The sequence below is a fragment of the Neomonachus schauinslandi genome, chromosome 13 (assembly GCF_002201575.2).
Source record: "Neomonachus schauinslandi chromosome 13, ASM220157v2, whole genome shotgun sequence".
In the NCBI taxonomy this organism is placed as follows: Eukaryota; Metazoa; Chordata; class Mammalia; order Carnivora; family Phocidae; genus Neomonachus; species Neomonachus schauinslandi.
In genome coordinates this window covers 24,739,851-24,760,960 of record NC_058415.1, presented here as the reverse complement: position 1 = coordinate 24,760,960, position 21,110 = coordinate 24,739,851, and the positions used below count along the sequence as shown (strand labels likewise).

Sequence of the window (21,110 nt, the reverse complement as noted above, 5' to 3'; positions counted from 1 at the left end):
CATTATCACAGATTCTTCTGGTTTACAAGTATAAATGTAATGATCTACTTGTTTAGACAGTAATAGAATTGACCAGTGTCTTCACCAGAGAGAATTTCTCCCAGTGGCCCAAAGGGTACTGGAAAATTAATAAAGAAAAACTACACAAATTTGCACCAAAATAAATTACATGTAATGTGGGAACTTGACCACAGATATTTGATTGCCCTTCTTACTGCCCCCACTGAATGCTGCCAAAATGACCAGGTAATTATGAAAGGAAATAGTTGACTTGGCCCTGACCCTGTACAAGAATGTTAGCCCAGACTCAGGAACTTCGAAGAACTTCTACTGGATATACTATTGATGGGTCACTCAGAAAACCTGGTACCATATTTGGAATCCTCACTTGCAGAAAAATAATCAAGGTCATGGGAAATAGAGTAGATCCTCAGATAATTACATTGATAAGTGAAGAATGGATAAGGGCAGGCCTTGGAACAGATGGACAGTAAACCATTTGGAATCTATTTAACTGTATGGTATAACAGATTTTATTTTATTTATTTATTTTTTTTTAAGATTTTATTTGTTTGACAGAGAGAGACACAGCGAGAGAGGGAACACAAGCAGGGGGAGTGGGAGAGGGAGAAGCAGGCTACCCGCCGAGCAGGGAGCCCGATGCAGGGCTCGATCCCAGGACCCTGGGATCATGACCTGAGCCGAAGGCAGACACTTAACGACTGAGCCACCCAGGCGCCCCTAACAGATTTTAAAAGTAGGAACCAGACAGTGACTAAACTAGGCAGAAAGTACATAGTATGGTGGGTGTTCTCCCTGACACAGTAAAGGAACAACATGATGAGAAATTCCAGTATTGAGGGAGATGAGACAAAAAGATGGCTGTAGAAAGCTTTTCTGTTATGTGGCTACTTTTTTCAAACACAAAAGAGAAATTTTGCTAAGACAAACTTCTCTACTCCTAAATCACCAAGGTGATAATGTAAGTTTACATCAGCTAAGCCTCAGCATAAAATCTGAGAGCTGGTATTACACAGCAACTAGGTGGACAGTAAAGAAGCATCCAGTCCATCTCTGTGTGAGCAAACACTGGATCTTAGTTGATCTCATGTCAACTGAAGCAGTTTGTGCACCACGAAAGGAAAAGAACATTGTACTTAGTGTCCAAAGTGAAAGCATACTTTTAAAAGATTTATTACAGGAAACAGAAGTTGATTGTAGACATCACCTGTTCTTTTGCCTTAATGAAAACCCAGAGGCTAGAACATTGTGTAAAAGTCAAGGAGATTAATAATGTTATATAATAAGGTGAGGTGGTAGACTGAGATGAAAAAGTGGCCAAGAGAAATTGAAAGGGAGGGAAATAGGTGAAATAAAAAAATTGGGGAAATAAAATAGCAGAATTAAAAATTTCATTAGGCTAAAGAATAGACTATACACTGAAGAAAATTGAGTCAGTTGTATGAAGGAAAATTTGAGATATATTTGGCCAATAAAATCAACATGATATAGATTGGAACACAGAACTGAAATCCAACAGAGGCATAATTAGTGTCCCTACAACAAGCAGAATTGAGGCAGTCATTAAAGATAATATTGATAGAAATTTTCCTAAGCTAAGTAAAGTACTCAAATCTGAACTTGAAAGAACTTAAGCCTTTTTTAAAGACTTTTTTGGGAAAACTTGTAAGAAGTTTTTAATTTTAAGAATGAGAGACAAGGAAATAATACTGTGTACACACACACACACACACACACACACACACGGGAAAACAGGCTACTTTAAATGCCAGAATTGAAATCCTAAGACCAAGAGTTCCATATCTAGCCAAGGTGCCATTTTTGTGAAGGCTAAAGAAACACATTTCCAGACATGCAAGGGCTAAGGAGGCATACCGCCATTATCCTTTCTGCAAACTTTTCTGAGATATGCTCCTGCCAATTAAAAGGCAAATCTAAATAAAGAGCACAACAATTGGAAAGCACCAGTGGCAAGCATTGAAGCTAGTTCAGTGCAGAATTAACTCTAAACAGTGATTGTAAATGCTTATTAAAGAGAAACTGACTCACATGAAGAATTTGTCTAAAGTGAAATTCCTGTTTTTGAATACAAAAATTAGGAAGGAAATAGGTCGGTTCATATTGATAACAAGATATATAGTTCCAAGTGTGATTTTTTTTTTTAATTTAAAGAGAACAATTTATACATAAGACTTTTCATTCTATGAATTTTAAATCAGTTGAAGAAAAAAAATTAAACCTGGTCCATATAAGCAAAAGTTACAAAGTCAAGGAAGATGCAAAGAAGCCTTTGAAATAAGGTAAAAAAAAGAAAAAGACATTTCACTTAATAAATAAATAGAAATAGTTGAATTTACTCATTAAAGGACCCAATAGGGACAAACCCACTGGGCCACATTTTGATCTTAATTCTTATCTTTTCCTTAACATTAAAAACTGTGACACATTGACCCTGAAAGGATAGGTTCAAGCTACTCAAGATACTGTGTGTTTTGCTGAGGTATGCTATGAAAGCTGCTAGAAATTGTATAGATAATCTTTAATGCACTATTAGTGTTTTAAGAAATGTTTGTATCTCATTTTCCATTTCATAGACTTGTATCTGTCCCAACATACTTCAGAGTGGAAAGATAGTCTTATATTTCCTATTTCTTTGCAGAGTTGTATGCATCAAAAGGAGGTATTTCCTTCTCACTTGAAATGGGTGAATTTTATGTGATATATGAAATATGTGAATTATATCTCAGTAAAGCTGTTTTTAAAAAGGATGAATAGGCCATGGCTTTGATTTAATCATATTTATAATTTTTACTACTTTTAATACTGAATTAAGATCAAGAGACATACTGTTCACCAATATCTGTTGCCTGGGAATAAACCTCTGTGTAGATGTTGTTTTCCTTTATTCATGATACATTGATGTTGCTGATTCCAGTGTACCTTTCTGTAAGTCTGTATCATGGCTCAAAAATAATTAACTGAATAGAAAAATTTCTTCTCATGGATTTTTAGTGATAAACTGATAAAATTTTATTGTGTATTTCTTCCTCTTACTGATTCAAACTCCACACATCACTGGTTTTGCCCAGCTCTGAAGTGAAATATTGGCTAGCATGTGCACAGTGGTAATTGTTCCTTTACATTGAATCCTCCAGTGCATCTGATAAAGGTGTTTTGCCAATATCTTGTTCTGTTTTTGTTTGTTTGTGATTGTGATATTTGTATTTAACCTCATAGCTGGTATAATAAGTCCCTTGGCAATTGTTTGGCTTGTGCCTGTTTCCCTATAAGGAGTGCAAATTCATAAGTCCTCTGTATTTTTTGGCTCTCTCTTTAGCAACAAAATTCATCACTTTTGTTCTGGAAAAAGCATTATGTGGTGCTTGTTCTGGAAAGACTCATACAAGTTATTGTGCTTTGAAAGTGAAACAAAAACTATGGTGTCTTCAGGCCATTGGTCTGACCATGTTTCATAGCAGGCAGCTAGGAACAAATAGATTGACTCAATAAATCAAAATTTCAAATGCTCACTATCTTAATTTTCTACTTATAATTTCCCTTTTCAGCTGCTTATGTGATATCATACTTATCCTGACACATACAGATTTATGTTCTATAGTCACTGTATTAGAGTTCTGTTCATTTAAAAATTCATGCTGTTTTTATAAGTAGTAGTATTTACAGTTCTGTTTTCATTCCTACTTTTTAATCCTTCAGTAAATCATTGAACCATTTTTGTTACTTGGGCGACATAATAAAGCATACAACAAAAATGCAGATTTAAAAAATGTAAACAACACTCAGAGGACGTGAAGATACATTAACTGAAATAAGCTGAATGTGATAATTAGTGTGTATACATAGATCCAATTTTTGTAGAACATTGACAGCCTTTAAAATTGTAAATTGTAATGTTCAATAAGACTATTAGAAGATTTTTGGAAAAATAATTCTGCTTTCCAGATTAATGAAAGATAAGTGGTCCACACTCTGACATTCATGGAGTTAGAGGACCACAGGGCACTCCTGCAATTGTGGCTAAAGAAACAGTTGGCTGCAAGCGTTAGATGTCTTCAGAATGATGTTCTCTGTTGTGTTACAAAATCCTGTTCCCATGATGCCTGTGGGAAATGAGGAGTAACTCTTCATTTGGAATTTGTTTTGCTTGGATGTAAAATGGATAAAATTGTTATGGTACTTAGACTTAAAATTAATTTTTTAAGGTCTCGTTCCAAAAGATTTGCTGGCCTTCCTGTTTTTCATTGGTTCTTCATATTCTTTAACTGATCATAAGCCCTTGAGCTATAGGTTTGTTTAGGAAAAAAAAAATGTTTTACTACTAGATGGGGGAGTAGGAGGCAATGAAGGAAGGAAGGGGATCGGAAGTACTCTATCTTGGGCACATGTAAGTATCTTCTTCAGTCCTGTAGGCATTGTAGTGCTTACTGTTTCCTCTTTGTCTTCCTTTTCTCCTCCTCCCATAAATGATGAGGAATTCTCAATTTGCAGACTTAATAGAAGATACTTTTTTAAAAATCATGGTGATTTTTGCATTTTCTTGCCTGGTACCTGTCTTTTAGGCTCAGACTGCCCCCCAGTTCTGCCTGTACATGTACTGATGAATTAGGTTGACAACTATACTTATAGTAGTCTTATGATTAATTAATGCTGTAAGATATGTTTAGAGAATTTAGAATCATATTTTTTTTTCTCTTCTTGTTTTAGTCTTGTGCTACCATTCTCCCTGTTATCTAGGATCAAAAATCTTATCTTTGATTCATTCTTCTTTCATATTTCATATTCAGTCAGTGTTCCAAAACTTGGTCATTCTTTTCCAAGATATAGCCTTCTTTATTTTCTGCACTTTTATGTTCTGGTTCAGGTTTCTGTATGCTGAGATTACAGATGTTCAGCCAAACACATTGATTCTAAGCCTTCATTTTTCTGATGTTCCAGTTTATTTCTTTAAAATTACCTTCATCAGCAATTCTCTTTCATCTGTCCTGAGTCCCTAATTTTTAGGGAGTGCTGGGAATCTAATCCTTCCCTACCTAAGCAACCTCATTTTCCACTATTCTCCAACGTAGAGGAGGGGGAATTCCTATTTACTGTGTGTGAGTCTTGTGCCAGGTAGGCACTGGGTTAGGCACTTTACAAGTATTAGTAGCTTTAAATCTTTAAAACTACCCTGTAAGTTGGTATTTCTATTTCCTTTTTATATATGAAGAAACTCAAATTTATAGAAGTCATGTAATTTGCCCAAGGTCAGTTAGCATACATGGAATCGGAATTTAAATTATCCACCAATGTGATCTCCCAAAGCCTGGGTTTTGTCTACATCTCTCTTGTATTGAATTCACATATCAAGTATCCCCTTTCTTTGATGTATCCCATAATACACCTATTTTTAATATCATATCTTTGTTCACTTGGTTCTTTCCTCCTGAAATTTTTCTATTCCTTTTTCTATCTCCAAATTATATCTACCATTTAAAGACAAACTTAAACTCATGTCTTTTCTGTATGTTTCTCTGAATTTTATTTGTTACGTATGTTTTTTTCCTCCACTTTTGTAGCACTTTCAATGTCTTCTTCTATTTCCTGTACTTCGTATGTGTTAGTGTTCTGTCCCCAACTGGAGTAGAAATTCTTTGAGGGCAAAAGCCAAATATATGCTGCTGCTTTAAAGCCATACAGGCAAAGCACATAGAAGGTTGTCTATTACCTCATTGGCTGATTGATCATATGGACATTTTGGGAAAATTTGTTCTAAGTTTTAAAGATTTAAATTGAAACTTAAATCATTTTTGCCTACTTGTATTTCCTTGTATACTAGTTTGTGTTAAAAATTAAAAGCTCTGAGCTGCTGCATTTAGAATCAAATGCTAAGGAGACCCATATTTTTCCACTTTAAAGGTTCCATTTCATTCAGTTTTTATCATGCTAGTAGAATCAGCTACTTTAATATTTAAGTTCTTGAGTTAGTAAGAAAAAGAATAATGATATCTTCCAAGACTCCCAATTCTCTAACCTGTTCTTCTCCTCACTTATTTTTGGAATATTGGTCAAAATATATAACATATTGGAAATAATATTAAATGCCCTTTTTATAAATATAAAATGTCATTAATATGGATTAAAAATTTAGTGGTAAATTGAACCAGCTTTGATCAGAATAAACTTAAGTACTTTTGTTACTTTTTCTGTGTTGGGATGACTTCTTGACTTTACTTATAAATAAATATTTAATACTCAGTTTGCTTTGAGTTTAGGTGGAGAAATTAATGTAAACTTTATTTTTTTAAAGATTTATTTATTTATTTTAGAGAGAGAGTGTGTGCAGGGGTGGGGGAAGGAGCAGAGGGAGCGGGAGAGAGAGTCCCAAGCAGACTCTGCACTGAATGTGGAGTCTAATGCGGGACCCAATGCCATGACCCTGAGATCACAGCCTGAGCTGAAACCAAGAGTCTGATGCTCAACTGACTGCACCACCCAGGCGCCTGATGTAAACTTTTTGTGTAATTGTTTTTGAATATCCCTTTGTATTATAAATATTTGAAAGGTTCTTACTTTTTCCTGATTATTACTAATTTGGATTAATTCTTCAGTTTGTTTTAGTTTTATAGAAATATGTAGAATTTACTCTGGGTTTAACCATATTTTCTAGTGTATATACCTTTACTTACCATTTTAATTCTAATTGCATTTTTCTCTGAGTTAGATTAATTTTTTTTCTGTGATAAACCTAATCTTTTCCCCCTTCTTTTTATTGTCTTAATGTAGGTTTAGATGAGGTGCTTTCAAAGGGATAACTTGGTTAGGAATAAAAGCTTTAGTTCATGGTGTCCGGTGTTAACATTTTTTCTAATTTTTAAGTTATCCCTTGGAAATCAGTCCTTTTTTGGAGTCAGTTTCTGTTTTAATTTAGATGTTTTGTCATTAAGCAATAGAAATAATTCTAATTACCATTGGCAAAAGTCATTTGTTGAAAGGATTCACAGATTTGAATTAAGAATTAAACAAGTGTGCCTTGGGGGAGATGGAAACTAAGAATTCTGGAGTGCTTAGAGACGTGAATCGGTATAACTGGTATGCTCACTCACAGAGGCTGTTGCGTCAGATGATCAAACCCCACTTGATTTGTGTTGGTTCTCAAAGTTTAATTCCTAGGACATCAAAAAAGAGTTGAATCCCTTGCCACCACCCTGACATTGATGATGGTAGCTTGGATGTTTGTGTGGGTTTGGTGATGGGTGGTATACAGGGTTATGTGATTGACTGTCCTACTAGAATCACAGGACATTGGGGTGAAGTATAGCTATTCACAGGAATAAAGGAAGGGATTCTGGACAAACACTAGAGATGTCCACTAAATTTGTGCCTTTATTATTTAGTCCACATAAGTTGACACATCCATGTACACAAATCCAGGAAGTTTACTCCTGTCATGTTGCAGTTCTCCTGTATTCAGCTGCAGACATAACCTTATCTCCAGGGGTAGAAACCAAAGTCTCATTCACCTACCATAGCAATTCTCTCTGCCAATTTTGGAGAGTAATTTGATTAGAGGGTAGTAGGAGCTAGATTGTAAGTAAGAAGAAGTTAAGATGATATTGAGTGGTAGGAAAGAGGAACCAAAAGATATAGATCACAAATTAAAGAATTATTTTTTTATAGTATTAGATGACCTTAAAGGTAAGACAACCAAATAAAAGGATGGAGGTAAAAAGGTGCACTATAAATAATTATTCTGAACATCGGAGATATACCAGAACATTTGGTCACCTTATTTAACGTTTCTGTACCTGTGGATTACTTTATATTAAGGGAATGGTATGTTTATAATGTTTATTGAGTTATTTTTCAGTATTACATTTTTGAGTAGTAATCACTATTACAATTTTCTGTGTCTTAAACTGGATATCGTCATTGACCTCTAATACAGTGTCAATTTCTTTGTAAAATTTTTTTTACTAAAGAAAAAATTATGCGACGAATAATATATAATTGACAGTGAATAGGGAAATAGAAACCTCAAAATTGGGAGTTTGCTTTGGTATCTTCTGTAAAATACAGGGTTCTCTACTTTGGCATGGATAGATCTATTTGGAGAACCCAGATTGTTTTTTAATGTATTTGTTTTCCTTTCCTGTATATATTGTCATGGTTATTTAGTTAGTGTGGCATAATTGTGAAACTTTCTTTTTGTTTTAGCTGACATCTGAAATGTTTGAAGCAGATCTTGAGAAGGCATTGTTGCTAAGTAAATTAGAATATGAAGAACATAAAAAGGTATTTACACATTTATTGATTTAGATATTTTAGAAGTTTAAGTGGTCAGAGGTTAGTACCAACCTTCCTGAAGTTTGTATAAAAGTTCTCCATTAAAGCTTGTCCTAAAAATTCACCATTGTAACAAAATATTATTATGAGGTTTTTTTTTTTTAAAGATTTTATTTATTTATTTGACAGAGACAGTGAGAGAGGGAAAACAAGCAGGGGGAGTGGGGAGGGAGAAGCAGGCTTCCTGGAGAGCAGGGAGCCCGATGCGGGGCTCGATCCCAGGACCCTGGGATCATGACCTGAGCTGAAGGCAGACGCTTAACGACTGAGCCACCCAGGTGCCCCTATTATGAGGTTTTTTTAAAAAATAATTTTTTAGGGCGCCTGGGTGGCTCGGTTGGTTAAGCAGCTGCCTTCGGCTCAGGTCATGATCCTGGAGTCCCGGGATCGAGTCCCGCATCGGGCTCCCTGCTCGGCGGGGAGTCTGCTTTGTCCTCTGACCCTATCCCCTCTCATGTGTTCTCTCTCTCTCATTCTCTCTCTCTCAAATAAATAAATAAAAAATCTTTTAAAAAATAAAATAATAAAATAAATAAAAATAATTTTTTAGACGAACCATGAGAGACGATGGACTCTGAAAAACATTCTAGAGGGGAAGGGGGTGGGAGGATGGGTAAGCCTGGTGATGGATATTAAAGAGGGCACGTTCTGCATGGAGCACTGGGTGTTATGCACAAACAATGAATCATGGAACACTACGTCAAAAACTAATGATGTAATGTATGGTGATTAACATAACAATAAAAAATTTAAAAAATAATTTTTTAAAAGATTTATTTATTTATTTGAGAAAGAGCAGGGGTGGGGAGGAGGAGCAGAGGGAGAGAGTCCCAAGCAAACTCTGTGTTGAGCACAGAGCCCAACATGGGGCTCAATCCCATGACCCCAAGACCATGACCCATGCGGAAACCAAGAGTTGGATGCTCAACTGACTGTGCCACCCAGGTTACAAAGCTTTTATAATAAGATTACTCCCTAGGTTTTGAGAGGCAACAGACTGAACTTTGGTGATTTGGAATGTTTCCTTAAGAAATTAGTCTACCCAAGACGAAGGGAAGAGAGGAAATGAAATTAATAGCAGATGATTTATTTTAACTCATTTTGTTTTATTTTTTTAAGATTTTATTTACTTATTTGAGAGAGAGAGAGAATGAGAGAGAGAGAGCATGAGAGAAGGGAGGGTCAGAGGGAGAAGCGGACTCCCCGCCGAGCAGGGAGCCCGATGTGGGACTAGATCCCTGGACTCCAGGATCATGACCTGAGCCGAAGGCAGTCACTTAGCCAATTGAGCCACCCAGGTGCCCTATTTTAACTTATTTTAAATAAACACAGGAAATAAGTAGATTTAAATATTAAAATAAGTATGAGTACAGGGACTCTCTGCTGGAGATATATAACAATTAACTAAATGTGAGGCAATTTCTGATGTTTTAGCCTTGTGAACTCTGAATTTTATCTAAACTGTGATATTGGGTTGCTGAAGTGCATTGTACAGCTTGAAACTATAGGAACACTTAAGTAAAAGGTAGTGTTGGCTTCTAGTTTCTATATTTAAATTGAGCATTTATTATTTTTATAGGATTTGATATTTTAGTCCTTTACATGCATTGGAAATTTTTTTGGTCTGTAAAATGTATTCAGCTTGTGATTGTATTTGATCATAAATGACCCTGGTCATGCTTAAGGGCCTTTAGGCTGTCATCGTACACTAGCTCCTTCACTTAAGATGAAGGGAAGAGAGGAATTAAAATCTAGAGCAGATGATTTTGCTTTTTACTTGTAAGTTCAAGGGAAAAGGAAGAAAGACTTCGTACATTATATGTGTTAGTTTCATTTTCCATGTCCCTATTCTGATTATCCTGAATAATCAAGAATAACTACGATCCTTATTGTTAGTCGCCCATTTAAACACAAAGCTGGCAATTAGAAAAATGAACACAGCTAGCTTTCCTATTATTTAATTATTTAAATAGACCTTTCAAGTTACATTGGAAAAGTATAAAAAAAAAATCTCTTGACTTGCTTACTTCAGAGATAAAATTTATCAAATAGAATACTATCATATAATAATGATTTATTGTTGTGAGATATATGTCTAGATTCTAAAGCTAAAAGAACTAGCTATATATTTAGAGGAGGAGTAGAGTAGATAGTGCTGATAAAATACCATGCTCCCAGCCAGTTTTCTTGGCACAGCCATAGGCCTGCTACCCAAAAGCATTGGTTCTATCAGACAATAAAGACTTTCAGAGAAGGGAGGAACTCCTGTTTTATGCAATGGTTAGTTTGATGTGATTGCATTAATGTAGTCATTGAGTTTTAAGCCAATATTCTAATAAAATAACTATAATTATTTTAGTGTAACAGTTTTTTTAGGAGCTAAAGTTTAGGATGGCATTTTTTCTTTTTTTTTTTTTAAGATTTATTTATTTTAGAGAGAGTGTGCATGGAGGGGAGGGGCAGAGGGAAAGAATCTCAAGCACACTCCCCACTGAGTGTACAGCCCAATGTGGGGCTCGATCTCACAACCCTGAAATTATGACCTGAGTCAAAATCAAGAGTTGGATGCTTAACTGACTGAGCCACCCAGGCACCCCTGGGGTGGCATTTTCTATTCTGTTCTATTACTCATTTGCCAAATCTTTTTTTGAATAGCCAAAATGTGCAAGGCACATAATAGAAAGATAAAGATATGGTCCCAGTCCTTGAGTGTAGCGGAGGAAGACATACATATAATTACTATGTATAGCATTGAGAGATGAATGTTCTCAGTGCAGTGGGAATTCAGAAATATGGAAGAATTTTTTTGCCTTTGATGGGGATGGGTTTTAGAAAAGGATTCTTAAAGAGGAGTCTTACTAGGTGTATTAAAAGGTCACAGTCTAGGCCAGAGAAAGTAGGCATTGTCAGGGAAGTAGTGGCAAATGTACAGGATATGTGCATGTGAAAGGGTATAGTGTCTTTGATTTGGAGTTGCTAGAGGTACTTTCTGAAGGATAGGATATAAAGAATCTCATGCCCCAGGCTAAGGAGATTGGGCTTTATAAATCTGTTGGCAGAGAACTATTGAATATTTTCAACTTTTAGATTGATTTCAGGTTTTCATTTTAGAAACTCATGCTATAGCCATGTAGAAGATGGATTGAGGGGCTAAAATTAGAGGGTGTTGCAGTGTCCAGCCAAAGAAGATAAGGAAATGACAGAAGGTCTGAAGAGAAGAGAACAGATATAAGGAGATAAACTCAACAAGACCTTGTGACTAATTTGTATATAAAGTCTGCAGGAAGAGCAGACAGAGGTGACGCAGGTTTCTAGTCTACACAGTTGTGTGGGTGATGGTGGCATTAAACAAGGTCCTCACTGGAGGATCCAGTAAGGAAGGCAGGGTGAACATACTTAGTTTGGCGATGCTTACTGAACAGTCCAGTGAGTTGTTTGTACATACAAAAATCATCAGTGTATAGGTAGAACTTTAAACTTTGAGGAACAATGGGTATAAAGCAAAAGAATAGCTTAAGAATGGAATAATGGTGAGAAGAGTTTGGAAATGAGAAGCCAGTGAAGGAGACTAAAGAGTAGTCAAAGTGTATTGAGAAAACCTAGAGTTGTTTCAAAAAGTAGTGTCTTTGGATATGGCATTGTGGGGGAGGTTGACCTTAATTTTAGTGGCAGAGAACAGGGGAAGCCAGATTTGGCAGAGGTGGTGAGAAAGGAAATTGACTATAGATGATTGTCTTAAGTTTGGTCCCGAAATAAAGAAGAAGTGGCAGCTAGGAGAGGTTATAAACCACAAAGTATAGCTTTCTGTTTCTATTTTAATGTTTAAGAGGCAAGAGATTGAGTATATAAATAAAAAACAGCTATCCTGGGGTGCCTAGGTGGCTGTCAGTTAAGTGTCCAACTCTTGATTTCAGCTCAGGTCATGGTCTCAGGGTCATGAGATCCAGCCCTGTGTTGGGCTCTTGTTGAGAGTGGAGCCTGCTTAAGATCCCCTCTCTCACTTTCCTTTTACCCCTCCCCACCTGCGTGTGTGCTTTCTCTCTTAAAAAAAAAAGCTATCCTTTTATACAATTTGGCTAGCTTCAAGTATTGATTTCTTTTTATTTGCAGTTTACCTTTAAAAAATAAAATTCTAATATATTACCTATAACAGTATGCTGATTTTTTACCAGTGTAAATCAAGCTTAATTATTGTTGGTAATTCTTTTTAGGAGTATGAAAATGCTGAAAATGCTTCAACTCAGTCAAAGGTTATGAATAAAAAAGATAAAAGAAAGAATCATCAGGGAAAAGACAAACCTCTCACAGTATCACTAAAAGATTTTCAATCTGAAGGTAACATATGTATGAAATCTATTATGCTAGAGAGACTATTTTAAGTCTTTATATACTTAAGTTTTAAGTTCCTTGTTAATTTTTAAAATAAGTAAAAATTGTTTTGTTAATGTGTTACTGAGATTGTGAAAAATGTAGACCTGTTTGGAAAGAAACAATTTGGGGGGTAGTTTAAAAGTAGTCATTAAATCCCCATAAAACTTCAGTACAAATACATCTTTTTGTATCGGAATTTGTCCATTTTCTAAAACTCACTGAAAATAAAAATTGTATTTGTAGTTTTTGAGTCATCTTGAAACATGATTATTGTCCTTATACATAAAGTGAATGGACTTGCACTAGACCAGGAATAGTATCTTCAGATTTCACCCATTATTGGTCAACCTCTTCAAATTATCTGGAACTACACCTTAGAAAATTAAAATACAAATTTTTAGAGTGAGACTTACTACCAGAAAACTTTATAATATCATTTGTATTTTTTTATTGAACAGAGAAGACAAGGAAACTATACCATTCACCAAACTTTTGAAGACAGACCATAAAGCACATTTTTTTTGATGTGGGGAATCGTGAAAACCCTAAGTCTATACTGTTAAATATGGTAGCCACTATTCATGTGTGGCGATTTAAATATAAACTGATTAAAATGAACTAAAATAAAAAAATTCGTTAGTTGCAATAGCCACATTTCAAATGCTCAGTAACTACATGTGACTAGTAGCTTCCACATTAGATAGCACAGGTATGGAACATGACTATAATTACAGAACATTTTTTTGGACAGCGTTGTGCTTATGCCAGTCAGAATAGTTGCTGACAAATGAACAGTTGTTTGTTCATTGATAGTGATCTGTTTGATTCATACGAATTAATACATTGGGCATTTGTTCTGTGAGTATTAATACTACAGCAATAATCTAAAAAAAAAAAAACCACAATGAAATACTTTACTGTTTTCAGAAGCAAGCCTATTTGTGAAATTAGGAATAAATTTAGAGCATTATATTGCTTTGGTTTAAGGATCAGGATGGTTTTTCCTATAGTCTGCCTCTCTCACTAAGTTTCTTATTTGAGGTTAAAAGAACAGATGTATGTTAGTGTTTTCAATTTTGGCAAGAAAGATTTTATATAAAATATATTTCATTAAAAACTAAGCAGAAACATGAAAAGAATGCTTTTGAAAACTTCTTTATTTTTCATGTTTGATTATAAGTACTATGTAAATTTATTAGATGGATTAAGAAAGACATCAGTATGGTACTGTTAAAGGGAAGGTAGATGACTATTTCAAGACATGATTAAAGCAGTCATGATTCTTTCTCAGGTTCTGGCATTACATTGTATGCTAGACACTAGAAGAATGGCTGTGACGTTAGGAATAAAAAGGAAATTAGGAATAATTAGGATTTTGTAGCTTGAGCTGAAACTTGTGATTTTGACATTTATTATACTTACAGACCCTATTCTGATCAACAGATGCTTTAGAGAGCTGGACCAGCTTTTAAATTCTCAGTCATATGATTGCTATTCTATTAAATTATTGTTAGTCTTTGAGAAGAGAAATTTTCTTCTATGCACAAGAAGCAATGTTAAATATTAGATATCCCAGTCATCTCTAATTTAAGTAAGAACACTTACTACCTCTATGTACTTTAGTTTCAACCTTGTATCTGTATGGATTCCCTTATGTCTTCCTTTTCCTCATTCTGTAATCCCTTTCCAGAAATGCTGTGTTGTTACTAAGTCAATGATTTGCTTAATCTGGATATATTTCTTATTGCCTTCTTTCTTTTCATTTTATAAATATACATCAATTTTTAAGATTTCTGATAGTATTATCACATCACTATGATGTATTTTTTTTTAAATATTTTATTTATTTATTTGAGAGAGAGAATGAGAGAGAGAGAGTACATGAGAAGGGGGAGGGTCAGAGGGAGAAGCAGACTCCCTGCCGAGCAGGGAGCCCGATGCGGGACTCGATCCCGGGACTCCAGTATGATGTATATTTTTAAAATAAAGAAACTGAGAGGTTTAAAGGACACAAATTACTATTCTCCTTTTTATTTTTTTCCACAAAGGCAGTGTTCTGTACAATTTTGCAGTTACAGTACCCTGTGATTTGATTTTAGACATATTTGCTTCCCTTTTTGTCCCCCCCCAAATTGTGTGAAACCAAAGACCTAAATTATTTAGAATTCAAATGTTTAAAATTTAATAATACCCTGTGGTATGGGTGGCATTTACTGGGATATAAGATATAGCCCCTAAGCAGAGCAAATTAGTAATTATATGTTGAAATTTAACATCTTATACCTAGAGAGGGAAATCTGATATCTTAGATAACCCCCAAATGACTTCTGTAACTCTTATTATAATTTTAAAATTCTCAGTTACTTTAAATATTTTTACATATTGGGTATAATAATTATTAATACTAATAAAATATTAATATTCTTAATTTTTTCAATGAATTTTCATCATTTTTTTCATTTACAGATCACATTAGTAAGAAGACTGAGGTAAGTGTTATTGTAACCATCTTTATTCTAGAAAACACTTGATGATTTTAAGAATAATACTTCACTGTTTGGCAGTAAGTCTTTTTTGAGACCTAGCCATTTAAAGGATAACGCATAGATTTGTTGTGAATGAATTTAGTCCTGTCGATCTGGCTATTATAAGGATATAAAATATATTACAGTAGAATAAAAATACCATTTGCATGAAGGAAATATGAAGAAGGTATATTATTTGGCTTTAGTATCCTCATTTAGTATCCTAACCCACACCAAAGATTTACCACATGCAAGCTTAAAATTTTAGGGAAAAGTGGTGTAACACTCCAGTCTTTATTAAAAATATCCTGATATCCTGAAACAAAGTCTCAAGATATTTTGGAATTATGGAAGTTGTGAGATAAGATATGATTCTATAGTTTATAGCTATCGATCATATACTACTCTTAATTCACCATTAGAAGGTAGTGCTCCCTACACATAACTTCCTAGGGCTATTGATAACTTTTTTTTTTTTTAAGACTCCAGTACCAGATTCTACAAATCTTTTAGAATTGGGAGGTACTACTATAAAATATCTTCTAGTATTGAAGAAGGTACTAATAAAATGTTAGGAGTTATTTTGACTACTAATTTGAAAGTTTCCCTATTATATTATGTATATATTCTTGTTAGTAATTCCATCAGTTGATTTTTTGAATGGTCAGAGATGTTCCTGGTTTTCACGTTGTAATACATATATGGTTTTTGACCAGTTTTGATGTTGTTTCAAGTATTTGCTTGACAGGTCAGGAAAATGAAATCATCTCTAGGAAACCACATATAAATAACTCTGTGTCTATAGTCCTTAACTATGCACATAAGCACAAAATTGATTTGTTAAAATGGATGGTGGAAATTCTTTTTATTTAAAAACTACTGTCACCATTTTTAGATTAAAATTTAAATGACCACAAATATAGTCTGAGTATTCATTTTATGTTTGAAGCGGAAAACAAGTACTTTTGGACTGATTGCATTTTTTTAATCCATTGACTTACTTGGAGGATAGGTTTATGCAAATAAGAAAGCAGATACAAATGGTACACCCTATTCCTAAGAGACTACCAGCAACTGTTAGTGAAGGGAAAAATAATTTTTATAAACTGTTTCATGCTTTTCCTTCTTTCCTGATTTGAAAGAGGAAAAAAAATTCAGACTGACAGGATCTCATGTATTTAATATATTCCATCCAAGTTGTATTTAAACAAGCATAGGTAGGTGACACAGCATATATTTTGTCTTTTATTATAGTTCTAGAGCTGTGTTCTGATTGTCTTCTGTTAATAATTTGATATGTAATAAAATTCACTTTGATCCTAATTATTAAGACATTTTCTACTTTTGTAAATGCAGTCTAATTATAATTTATTTCCTACATAACTACTTTAAGAAATTGGTCAGAAGAACATGTAATTCACATTATCCTTGATACTTGTTAAAAATATACCAAAGTTATGTTCCATTTCATTAGAGGTGTCACTTTGTTGGGACTTGAATATTTAAGTGTTGTAGCATTTATGCCATCACTCTAGGAATCTAGAAGAGCTTTTTCAGAGAGTTCAAAAATAAATCTGAAAAAAATGTCTGATTTCAAGTCTAAAATGAGATATGCTTTCTACTTCTAAAAGTATACAAGTCTTTGTTACATATGTATGCTCAGTAATTGACTTATTTTTCCATCTCTAACTTAAGCCAAGAGGTGTTTTTCCCCCATGGGAACTTTAAAATTCCTAACCTCTCTTGAGAACAGTATGCATCTCATCCATTCCTTCTTAAATCAGGTATTTACTGGATAAAATTCAAAAGAGAAAAGTTTTTTTGGTTTTTGTTTTTTTTTTTACTTTATTGCTAGGTGATGAGGAGTACTTGAACTTCCTGTATATTCCTCTAACTGCCATCTAAACTTGTTCTCAGGTTGATTTCATCATTCCCCTTTTTCTTTCTCCCTCCATCGTGATTATGTTATTAGTCTCCATGCTTTCTTTGTAATCTCTCTCACCTTGAAATGATTAGAATAAAATTGACATTTGCAGGAGTAGAGGATGGGAACAATTAATTTTTCTTCCTTAAATGACCAGGAAGTGTTGGTTGCCACTGCTACACCAGTTCCCTATCCATTCTTCAGTATAGTCAAGAACATCCCATAAGAATTCTAGACAAGAAGAATGAATAAAGAATAGGTGCTTGTGTATTCCTCTTAGAAACCTTAACTGATCATGCCTTTTAAGGAGCATTATTTGATCCTTAAAGTTGTTTTTAATTTTCACGTGTTGCCTTTTTAAACACTGGTGCTGCAGGTTGGAGTATCTCATAGGTACTGCTTCCTCTTTAGCTCCACTTTTATCTTGCCTTCCCAGCCCCAGTCCTTCTAGTACCATTCAATAGCTTTAAAATTTTTAGTGATCATCCTATGTCTTAAAGTCTAAAAGGTCAAGTCTTCAATATGCTTGAATAGACTATCTCTAGAAGAGTACCCAAGAAGTTGTAACAGTGGTTGTCAAAGGGTGGGGGGAGGAGGGCTTATTGGGATAGGAGAGAGGCTGCTTTTCACAATGTAAATTTTGAAGTTTTCTATTATGTCTATGTACTGTGTATTTAAAAATTACATCAAAAATAAAAAGCACTGGGTGAGAGAGGGAACGGGGGAACAAACCTGGTCTTATCTGGCTCCATACCCTAGTTCCTTTTTTTGCACAATGCTTCCTGCATGTCTACCTTAGATATATGAGCTTGGATGAATAACTTATTCATTTAGGTCCTCATTATATTAGCTGAAAAGTAAGGTTGACTCTGTTGATTTCTAAAATTATGATAAATTATCAGTGTGCAATTAAATATTATATGCTAAAAATTGAACCCTATAGTTAACACTACCAAGATACAGGAGAACAGCAATAATAGCCCATTAAATTTTAAAAGCAAATAAATTCTACCTAGTTTTTAAAAATCTCACGTAAAATCTGGCTTTTCATAAGCAACTCAGCCTGTTTCCTACTCCTCAATGTCCTGAACTCATTTTTGTTCCCATGCCTTTCCTTATTTGTGTTTATTATATTTGTTAACCCTCTTATGTTGTAAGTAAGAGACGCCCAACTCAATCCAACATAAGCAAGAAAGAGATGCTTATTTGGGTGGTATAACAAACGAGGAAGGATAGGGAAAGAGCTGGCCTTATAGTTGACTGGATCCAGGGATTTATATAGGTTTAGGATTCTTCATTTCTCTCACAAGTCTCAGTTGCTATCTAAGGCTTCACCTCCTGACAGATCGAATGGTTACTAGGGGATCTTGAGGTTACATCCTTATAGGATTTCCTATAAATTGTTAATTAGCTTTTGAGTCTTGATAGGTTAAAGTTCAGTTTTTCTTTGAGGAGATGAGGGAAGCAAGAATATTCCCTACATGGTGTGATATGCTTTCTATCATATCACATTACGGGACATAGAATGGTTATTTTTATGATAAAATTGATCTCCTTAAAGAAATGGCTATTACTAATATAAATGATCACATAAATGTATAAAAGACAAGAGACAAATCTCCTTTACAGAAAATTCCAAATAATTTATGTAGATATTCCCCTTCCAGGAGAGGGAGCTTAACTCCTTCCACTCTTCTTGAGTATGGGTTGTGCTTGGTAACTTGCTTCCAAAGAGTAGAGTACAGAAAGAGGGAGGGAAATTAGTTTTACACCGTAGAAATCTGGCAAACACAACCTTGACCAGGTGATCAATATTAATATTATTAGTGATATATCATGTTGATAGCACATAACCTTGATACGATGTGATAAGAATGGCCTATACTTCTGTGGTTCCCAGCCCCCCACCCCAAATCACATAAACCCGGTCAAACCATGATAAAAACATCAGACAAATCCAAATTAAGGGCCACTCTACAAAATACCTGACCTGAATAACTCAAAACTTTCAAGGTCATCAAAAACTAAGTCTGAGAATTTGTCATGGACAGAGAAGGCTAAGGAGAAATGATAAATGTAATATATATCCTGGTTGGAATCTTGGAATAGGAAAAGAACATTAGGGGAAAACTAGTGTAATGTGAATAAAATGTAGAATCTAGTTATAGTATTGTATCAGTGTTGGTCCTTCAGTGGTAAAACATACTATAATAATATAAGATGTTATCAACAGGGGAAATGGGGTGAGCGATATGTGGAAACTGTCATCCAAAACTTTTCTGTAAATCTAAGAGTATTCTAAAGTTAAAAGTTTATTTAAAAATTTGATCAATGGGTTCAGATGTTGTCAACCATTATAAAGTTTACCCTCAGAGTTGCACTCAGTGCCTTTTGTAGCTATTAATGATGAATTCCTTTATCCATTATTTTTTTAGAGTATGTTCTTCATTAAACTTAAATTTTTACTTCAAGAATACATGCATATAATAGTAATTGAATGGTAGAGGAGAGTTTATGAAACCAATAGTCTCCCAGCTATTTCCCTTCCCTTACTACTTTTGAAAAAATCTTTCTCATATTTCACGATTGACCTGCATCAAGCCATGGAAAAGTGTTTAGAGTTTTTCGGAGCACACTGTTTTTTCATGCTACCTTGTCTACCTATGTATTCTTCTCTTCCATCTTTTTCAGTGGTGTCTTGTGAATGAATAGTTGTTAGTTCTTCTGGGAGAGGGAGCGAAGTCAGGAACAATCTAAGGTGCCATCTAGGTGATGTCACTCTTCTGCCATCTTTATTTGCCTAAACTAATGCTTCAGAACTTGGCTAAAGAGTCATTTTTTTCTGGTCTCAGTTAGATGCCCAGAATATTCTGTATATACTTCATAGCACTCAACACTGTTATCATTGTTTTGCTTCTTTAGAATTTGAGTTCCGGGGCGCCTGGGTGGCTTAGTCGGTTAAGCGTCTGCCTTCGGCTCAGGTCATAATCCCAGGGTCCTGGGATCGAGCCCCATATCTGGCTCCTGGCTCGGTGGGGAGCCTGCTTCTCCCTCTCCCTCTGCCTCTCTCCCTGCTCATGCTCTCTCTCTCTTGGTATCTCTGTGTCTCAAATGAATAAATAAAATCTTTAAAAAAAAAAAGAATTTGAGTTCCTGGAGGTCTGGGGCCATATCTCGTTGATTTAGTTTTCCTAATTCCTGTCACGTAGTAGGTAATGTAAATGGGGAAGTTGGTTGATGAATGAATGAATGTTCTCTCTTCTCACTGAAACCTTCTCTAGCCTTTCTGGGTCTCTTTCTCCCATATATTTTTACAACGTAACAGAGGCACATAGATTTTATTTCTTCTCTTAGTTCAAGCACATTGTTAGGGTCTTCTGCTTAGTGGAGTATTGCATGAAGTAGAATTGTGAGACTGCATCCTTATTCAGCAGCAAAAAATTTCACTATCGATTAATTACATTTGCCATTTATAAAAGAGGAAAAAGTGCGTGTCTTACAGGCACTTGCCATTTCTGACGTATATGGAAGAGTGCTTAATTACTGTATTTGTTACTATGTGTTAGTTTTGGTCTTTTTCAGTAGATTGTGAGTTCCATGAGAGTAGCCTATGTGTTGCATGATAAGGGCTTAGTAAATAAACATCTCAAGTTCAAGACTTGAGTCCACCAGAGTCTGTCCTAGTGGGGAGAAGAAGGTAGACTTACCCCATATATAATGTCATCTTTAATATAAGAGCTCATTTAAGAATGCCATTATTTAGATTTTCCCTTGAAATAAGTTCAGAGCATTCAAGTGTAGCGAAAGAGAAATCGCACATATAGATAGAGCATTTGAGGTTTGCATATTACCATGTATTAATGTATCTTAAAACTATAAAGCTGGGAGGCTGTTCTTCTAAAGGTGTCTTACAGTCCCTGGAAGTA

General features: G+C 34.8%; 1 protein-coding gene across 2 annotated transcripts in view; it reads left to right on the top strand.

Moving 5' to 3' along the window:
- GKAP1 (G kinase anchoring protein 1) overlaps positions 1 to 21,110 on the top strand; it is a 76,754-nt gene that overhangs the window by 15,174 nt on the left and 40,470 nt on the right. For both annotated transcript variants that reach the window (XM_044920474.1, XM_044920475.1), the window contains exons 5-7: positions 8,236 to 8,313; positions 12,576 to 12,699; positions 15,202 to 15,224. In XM_044920474.1, the coding sequence (XP_044776409.1) occupies positions 8,236 to 8,313; positions 12,576 to 12,699; positions 15,202 to 15,224 (225 nt within the window). The remainder of the gene's footprint in view (positions 1 to 8,235; positions 8,314 to 12,575; positions 12,700 to 15,201; positions 15,225 to 21,110) is intronic.